Source organism: Lycium ferocissimum, unplaced genomic scaffold (assembly GCF_029784015.1).
Source record: "Lycium ferocissimum isolate CSIRO_LF1 unplaced genomic scaffold, AGI_CSIRO_Lferr_CH_V1 ctg14194, whole genome shotgun sequence".
NCBI classification, from domain to species: Eukaryota; Viridiplantae; Streptophyta; class Magnoliopsida; order Solanales; family Solanaceae; genus Lycium; species Lycium ferocissimum.
In genome coordinates, this window is record NW_026715323.1 from 2644 (window position 1) to 11651 (window position 9008).

At 36.7% G+C, this 9008-nt stretch overlaps 1 protein-coding gene across 1 annotated transcript; it reads left to right on the top strand.

Moving 5' to 3' along the window:
- Positions 1-419: 419 nt before the first annotated feature.
- On the top strand, positions 420-3697 carry LOC132042231 (uncharacterized). The gene is made up of 2 exons (XM_059432834.1): positions 420-867; positions 3437-3697. Exons 1-2 carry the CDS (start codon positions 453-455, stop codon positions 3484-3486), a joined length of 465 nt encoding a protein of 154 aa, XP_059288817.1. The 5' UTR covers positions 420-452; the 3' UTR covers positions 3487-3697.
- The last annotated feature ends 5311 nt before the right edge of the window (positions 3698-9008 follow it).

The window sequence follows — 9008 nt, forward strand, 5'->3', positions numbered from 1 at the left end:
CATCTCTTATGTATTTGGTTCATATAGTATCTCTAACTCAATTATTGTAGGAAACGTCCAGAACTAATATAGAGAATCGAAAAAAGTTAAGGTATCCGCACACTGTCGGCAAAAGAAGTTTTGCTATAATTCGCGAGGTTTGGTGTTTTCTCTTATTGTTCATTTACTAAGAACCTGCAGACTTTACTTAGGATGATTTTTATGCCAGCTTTCATGTAACTAGGAAAAAGAGAAGGAAAGTTCTGATCTTTGTAACAAATAAGGATATCTTTGTGACTACAAGAAAAAGGAAACCTGGGCGAGTATACAAGGACTCACACGAAGATACGATGAGGAAAATAGTATGAAATTTTCTAATTTAAAGCTTATCAATATTATTTGTTTGTTCTTAAATATTGAATCACTTTGATATACTTGAACTCTCTACTCTTGGTACTGATTTGTAGGCTGAAATGGAAAGAATAGAAACTCAAGAAAGCGAAGATGGTAGTCAATCAGTTGACGCATTTGCATCAGTCATGGGACCTGAGCATCCAGGATGCATAAGATTGTGTGGGCGTGGGGTTACCAAAACAGTCTTGAAAGAAAAAGTGGGAAATTCTGGACCCTCTTTAAATATTACTGATGAACGGATGCAACAAAAAATGAAGGAAATAGAAGCTAGGGTTCAACAGAGAATGCAGAAAACATTTGACGCACAAATGGATACCATGGAACGAGATATTACAATGAAAGTTGTTGGACAAATTCAGCATCTAAACCCAAACTTACGACTTGATCCTAGCTTGCTAAGATTCAGTGTTTGTTCGCCAGGAGAAGCTGCTATTCAACAAATAAATCATCCATCTGCTGGTAGTAACAATCAAGGTCAGTACTTATTATAAATGTTACTCCTCCTCTTCTTCTTCTCATCCTTCTTCCTTCTGCTTCTTCTACCACTATTCTTTCTCTGTTCTAGATATTTTTCTTCCTGATTTGTGCACGCGACCTGATTAATAAGTTTTCTTAATCTCTCTGTTGAGTTCTTATCTGGCCTAAGCTTGATTCATGTCATGTCACCCGCTATATATATTTTTGTTTTTTGTTCTCTTGAAGTGCTAAAACTACCTTTTCCAGTTTGGGAAAGAGGATATGGCTAATGAACATGTCTTAGGGTCAATTATGAAAAAGATTCAATCTTTTTGGTGAATATGAAAAAGGTTCAATCTTTTGAAGATGTCATGAGTAACTTTTGAAGATTCTTGTTTTTGTTGGACCTTTAAATATCCTAATGGTTGGCAAAGCTTGTAACTTAACTTTCTTGCTTTTTAAATTCTTTATTTCTGTGTAAAAACGTGGTAGATATTTCCATATGTATGATGAGGCCACTGGTAATATAGCACTAAATTGCATCATTCATTTTATCTTGAGAAGTTTGAATTCAAGAGTCTCTATATTCTGAAACTTAGTCCAGTCTAACCAAGACATAAAATGAAACTGAGGGAGTAACATTATGAGTTCATTTCACTTTGGCTACATTGATAGTTTCATCTGTCAAAATTGCCACCATTGAGCATGTGCATGAAGCCATCTAGTCTATTCTGAGAAAATCAATACAGCTATTTTTTTATCAGTGACTGCAGTTGTCCTTATATTTGCTCCCATAATGCTTCCCTATTAATATTAGGAGTTCATTTCATCTTTGATTTGTGTTACTCTGTGTTGAGATTTATATATATGCTTCTCTCTCTCCAACAATCTTTTGAAGATGTCATGACTAACTGTTGATGATTCTTGTTTTTGTTGGACCTTTAAATATCCTAAAGGTTGGCAAAGCTTGTAACTTAACTTTCTTGCTTTTTCAATTCTTTATTTCTGTGTAAAAACTTGGTAGCTATTTCCATATGTATGATGAGGCCACTGGTAATATAGCACCAAATTGCATCATTCATTTTATCTTGAGAAGTTTGGTTGTGTCTTTTTGTTCTTCCCATACCAGACTCAGGCTGTACAATGATGCTGCCTAACTAAGTAATCTTGATTCGTTTCACACGGCCTGCTATGTATATATATATATATATATATATATATATATATATATATATATATTTGTGTTTTTGTTCTCTTGAAATGCTAATTCCCAGTAAATCATCCCAGCAACTGATACAAGAACTTAAATATCTTTAAGGTTCCAAACGTGAATTTAGTAATAATATAACCAATGCCTATATAAGTTTCATAAAAATGCATTGAGTGTGTGTACGCTTGTTTTTTTTGGTAAATAACTTGTATTATAAACAAAAAGTAAGATTTTACAGCGCATGAAAAATGAGCTCTGCTACTGGACAATACGCCCCAGTAGTCAGCTCATGCATTAGTTCTTAATGTTCCAGTTACACACCAGATGCACTCCAATAAAAGCCCTTTCATCTAGGCAATCCCTGGGTCATAACTAAAATGGATAAGAGTTAAATTTGGTCAACCAGTTGGCTATCTTTGGTTTCTTGTTTGCCCTTTGATGCACATCTTGAATTATCACCTTCATGATCAAATTTGCAGGCTGACTCTTCTGTTGAAAAATCTGTTGATTCCTTTCCCTCCATATGCTATACACAGCAGCAGCTAGGATCATATGATAAACTTTAGTTTGAGGGAATTTACCCCTTGCATTCTGCTCTGCCCAGCTAAGCTCTGCTTTCCATTCTCTAGCATTCCTTCTGATGCCCATCCGTGATAGCAGCTTTTCCCAGACCTGACTTCAGAAATCACAGATAAAGAACAAGTTCTTTATGCTTTCATTTGCAACATCACATAGTGGACACTGCTAGTCATTTGTCTCACCCCATTTATATAGTTTGTCTCTGGTTGATAGTCTCTTGTGAGCAGCTAACAGTAACACAAAAGTCCATCTAGGTAGTCCACTATTATTACACACAATTCTCCTCCAGGGCACCTTCGGAAACCGACCCCTTAGCTTAACATACAACACATTAGTTGAGAATTTTTGCATGCTTTTAACCTCATCCATAGAGTGCACGCTTGTTATCATTATTGATTATTGCTTTTTCTGTAGGAAGTACTTGTGTTCTTTATAGAGGTGTCTTTTTGAGATACAATCTGCCAAAATGGTTATTTGGATTAGATGTCATTATTATCTTTCTTGTGTGATTATTCTAACATTGTTCTTAGAGCCTATTTGGATTGGCTTATTTTAGGTGATTTTAAGCTAAAATATCTTTTAAGCGCTTGTGTAGTATTTAGGTAAAATAAATAAGTGCTTTTAAGAACTTGTTTTTAAGCTAATATGACAAAAATAAGCCAAAAGCCACAAGCTAGAATTTCTAACTTATTGCTTTTGGCTTATAAGTCAAAAGCCATAAGCCAATCCAAATGGGCTCTTATTAGTTTCTCCTTAGTAATGAAAAGAGTTATGAGATTGCTTATTCTTTTCTTGAAGGTGTTGAAAATGAAGAAAGGGAAGACACAAGCAGTGAAGACCTTACTTAAGAAGATATTTCACTTGAGAAGATTTTTGGATTTTTGCTGAAGCTTTAGATGTTCTAGGAATATTTTTCTATTGACATTTTGGAACTCATGCAAACTCTTTAAATGTAAAACTTTTATGTATTTGGGTTTTAACATTTTGCTTTTATGGATATTATAACTAGCTTGTGGACAATATGGATTATGAAAAGTTTCATTGTGTGATTTTATATAATTTGTAGTGCATTATAAATTATTTATAAACAGGGCTGTTATTTTAATTAAAGCATTGCAATAGCTTACCTAACTGTGGAAACAAGCCCCAAATTCAACATGGCAACCATTGCAATAGGTCATGAAAACCGTAGCAACAAACATTTCTGAATTGTCTCTAATCAATAAAAAACCGTAGCAGTAGGCAAATAACTGTTGCATAAAGCCCAATAACCGTTGTAATAACCTCAATTAAGCGTTGCAATAGCCTAACAAACCATTGCACAAGAGTCTATGGGGACGGTTTTTAACCTATTCTAATTAACAAGGAAAGTATGTCGCAGCAGATAGACAAATAACCGTTGCTATAGATCTTCTATAGCAACAGTTTTGAGAACTGTCCCATGAACCGTTGCTATAGATCTATCGCCATGCGAGCAGATGTCACGCATGGTAATTCGTTGCCATAGGTCAATGGCAACGGTTCCTTTATCTATGGCAACGGTTTCCCTAATGTTGCCAGAGGCCCATTTTCCAGTAGTATTATAACCTTTTCCTCAAATATATTACCTGATCCTTAATGTGTATATGTTTTCCTTTTCCAATTTTCACTCCCCTTCATGATATCATGACCTTCTTTTTCCTAATGCTCGTGCTTGCATATTTGGTCGTGTTACCGCTATCTGACTTTAATTCCCAAGAAAACCCAATCCGGATTCTTTCTGTAGTGCTTGCTACCTCAATTTTGACATACGGCACAATCTCCCCTCGTGACTTATCTTTTTATCGTTTTTCAACACCTTTTCTTGCGAGATATCCCGTTGCCATTTGATTTTGTCCTGAATCTGTGGCTCTAATACATCTCCCCTCTCTTTTTGCCCAGCTAGCCAGAGAATTCTAGTTGTAAAGCTCACTTGCTCCTAATTTCTTTTGGGCTATTCTGGTACCTCATATTTTTTTTTTGTATGTCTAAATCTGTAGGTCTTCCTAGCATACTTTCCTACGTCCTAATTGTGAATCCTGGCGATATAACTTTATTTAAAAATCTTTACTCGTACTTGTACCCCGTCTCTTTGTCTAAGATAATCAACCTCACATCTTTTACTTTCTTGTAGCAACCGACTCGATCCTTGCAATACTTTATCTTCACTTGTACACCTACTCTCTTCTCTCCTTACACATAAACCGACATCGCATCTAATTTCTCTATCGTCACTAATCTTCACAACATCCATCCAAAACAATTTGAGATAAAGCCTTCTGATAAGGATTAGCTAGAAATACACCATATATTCTTAAGATTGATACAATCTCTATTTCCTTCATCGGCCAAGCAACATCACATTTAGAGGTTATATAAACAATCCCGAAAACTATCATAATTGCAATCCAACTTACCTAACCATTTCTCATTCTTGAGTTCAAGGTCGTCATTAACACCTGAAGTAACTTGGCCATAATGATTCTCCAAATAGTACCAACTATCAAATACTCATAATCCCCTTGAAGTTGAATGACTGATGACTTCTAAATCCCAATGTAAACTCACATCATATTGGAAAGTTCGATAAAACGAGTCTGAGTGCTTGTCATCAACCCGTCCTGATCTTATGTATATATATATATATATAAACTTCTAGAGCAAAATTTTCCCCTACTCGTTAACTTCCTTTCCCTTATCAATATCTCTTCGTTATCTCTTACTCACCAATCTATAAATCGTAATACAACATTTGAGCTCTTAATGTCAACTTTCCCTATATCTTCAATAAATCTCAATTCTCCGAAATCTCGAATGAAACTCATTCAAGTTCCTTTAATTACTAATCTTTTTTTCCTCCAGGGTTATTCGCTTAAAATCAAATCATTCTAAAACTTCTCTTTGAAAATGTCTCATAATGGTTCATTCAATCATGACTTACCAAACATCCGATTGTTACATTTTCCCTTCATTCTTTCTTCATAGAATAGACATTCAAACAATTCAATTTGTAAAATTTTCAGCAGAGTTTCCTCTATACTTCTTACTACTTCATTCCTACACACAGCCCATAAAACACATACAATGCCTCACAGGGTGATCACAAATACCCATAGCATCTAGCTCAAGTTCTTATATCAACGTTTATCAATATCAATAAGGCAGGAACATACCTTTCGGAGTATCAACTTCAGTTCTCATAAATCACCTCATAGCAGCATAATCAACTTCTTATCCACAATCAAAACATTTAGGATTAGAATCAGGGACATCACATCCTATAAATTAGCTCTACGGTACGATCTAAGATGAGAAGGAAGGGTCAGTCGTTCCTAAATGCCCTGCAGCCTCTTGTTTATAAGTGTGGCGCGCTTCATACCCATAAACAAGACTCTACTGGACATGGCTCATAGACATACCCTAGGATAAACTGCTCTGATATCACTTTTGTCACGACCCAACCAGAGGGCCATGACGGGCACCCAGAGCTAACACACCGAGCACCTCTATACATACATCTCATAATCATTTCTGGTGGACCATAAAGATAGCTCATAGATATCATAATCTTCAAGGGCACATGTTACAAGATAGTGACACATCTCTATATAATCATCAACAGCTATGCCCATAAACACAAGCCAACAAGGCAGCCATAATATAATACAACAACATGAACTGATAAGGTTATGAAATGTCTAACTGTGCACACACATGTCTACGAGCCTCTATATAGAACACAAGTGACCATAAGGACTAATACCAATAGACCGCGCACTCCGAAGTAAATGGAGCGCTCCTGAGATTTCGCTGATGAAGCTCCTCCTATGTGTCAGATCCGTCTACCTGTCTACCTGCGGGCATGAACACAGTGTACACACAAAGAGACATCAATATGAACAGTGTACTAAATATGTAAGATATGAATAACAACATAACAAGAAATATGGAACATAATATGAGATAAAGATAACCTGTATGTTACACCTCCCATTTTATTTCAAGGAAATTTTGGCTTATTGGTGGTGTATACCGTCGGTACGGTAGCCGGTACCAAAGTCTTGGTTATGAGATATTTTTTTTGGTATGTGTACAGGTGTATGAGTATGTATTCTGGACATTTTGAGGGAATTGGAAGTGAAACGAATTGAATTGGAGCAGTTCAGGAAACTGCTGACACCAGTCAGCGTCGACGGCCCAAGGGACGGACCGTCGACACGTCGATGAGTCATCGCTTGGTACCGTCGATGAGGTTCTACGATCAGACATCTCAGACATGTAGGCGAAGGATCGACGGGGCACGTCGACGAGCCATCGACATGTCGACGAGCCGTCGACCCGCCGATTTTGAAGTTTCCAGCCCTGTCTATAAATATAAGAACCCACATTTTATTTCATTATTTTCCACAAAAAGCAGATTCTATGTCTCTCTAGAACCCTCCAAAAACCCTCCCTCCATTTCCATAACAATATATACCAAAAATCCAAGATCAAAGCCAAGAATTAAGAGATTCAAATACTAGGAAGCCTATTAGGGTTTGTGAAGGGTAAAAATTTCTTTGGCATGCAAGTGGAGGATTTCACTCTAAGGGAGTGGAGTAACTCAAGGCTTACTTCCAAGTGATTAAGGTAAGTTTTATGATTCTTGCTATTTAAACTATTGAAGGGTTAAAAGACTTGAATTATGGAGAAAAGGGAACATGAGGTGCAAGTATGAAAATAAAGATATTTTTAAATCATGATTGGACTTGTGTCACGACCCGACTAGGGCCATGACGGGACACCGCTCATTCTGTTACTTATCTACTCTCATTCGTACTATATGCTCATAATCATAGAAATCTATTAACATTTGAAACATATTTACTTTTATAAACATAAGCCCTTTGGCTAAATATATATATATATATATATATATATATATACATGGATATACATAAAAGCTATGGGATCATACTACCCACACATGCGTATCTACGAGCCTCTACTAGAGTACTAGACATATGGACGGGACAGGATCCCGTCGTGCCGAAATCATGAATATGCACACATATGTACCAAAAGAATAATCAATGGCACCTCCGGACAAATGGAGTGCTCTCAATCAGCTAATGGCTCCTATGAATCTGGATCGCCTCCCTGTCTACCTATGGGCATGAACACAGCGTCCAAAGAAAAAGACGTCAGTACGAATATTGTACTGAGTATGTAAGGCAGAAACAATAATGAAACATCAATGAAATGGGGAGGCATCAAATAGGAGCAATTTGTGATCGTATCGTATCATAAAAGAGATAATGCATGCTGGCTTACTGTCATAATCATCATCATGTCATATATGCATAAATGTATAAGATGCCCGACCATATAGGTACGGTGTGATAATCAATAACATTAGCATTAGCCTGCGTCCAGGCCTCCCGCGTCCGGGGTACCATCTCATGCCACCCACTAGTGGTGTCTGCCCATGTCATCCGGCCATGGTGTATAGTCGCCCGCCTTGGCGGTGATTCGCCAGCCATATAGGCGCGGTGTAATATCATCATATGCTCATCATAATATGCTCATAGTAATATGCTTATCATAACTCATCATAATGCATGCATAGAGACTCATAGATAATCATACTCTATCGGGGTGACATAAGGTCGTGGACCCCCGACTTCATTATGGAACATTCATAAGTATCCCCTCACCTTGAAGGAACAAGCATAAGGTGAGTGTATATAATGATCAACATCAATGGGCTATGGATAGCTTCATTAGCTTAATTGGGACATCATATCATCGACTATAGCATCTCTAGACTTAATCATTATCATTATCATAATCGTAGCATATCTCTTATCTCATGTGGCTATTCATGAACAAGGACTCATAGTCTTCTTGAAGATGGAACATTCATAATAAAAGAGGAAATTCATGCCATAGGACTCATGCCTTAGAAGGAAAGGGATAGCCTCACATACCTTTGTCGTTTAACTATTCTATCACTTGCTCGTTCTCCTTTAATGCACTCGTTTATACCTTCAAGGGAATTCGTGTCGTCATTAGCTATGCAATCATGAAAACGTACTTACTAAAGCTAGAGAAAATTGGGCAGCATTTCCTTTGTTTATACTACTTTCCTCCATATTCCATATCAACTCCCAACATTCATAACGACAATCACAATATCATAAACAATAAGCATCATCTAATTACATTGCCCACAATTCATAATTTCACTATAATTCTCCATAACCATGACCAAAGTCCATTATCGCGTTCTTTCTCATACAATACTCATTCCATGTTCTAAATGTCATTTATAACGCATTTATAATCTCAACATAACCATTTTCATGATTCA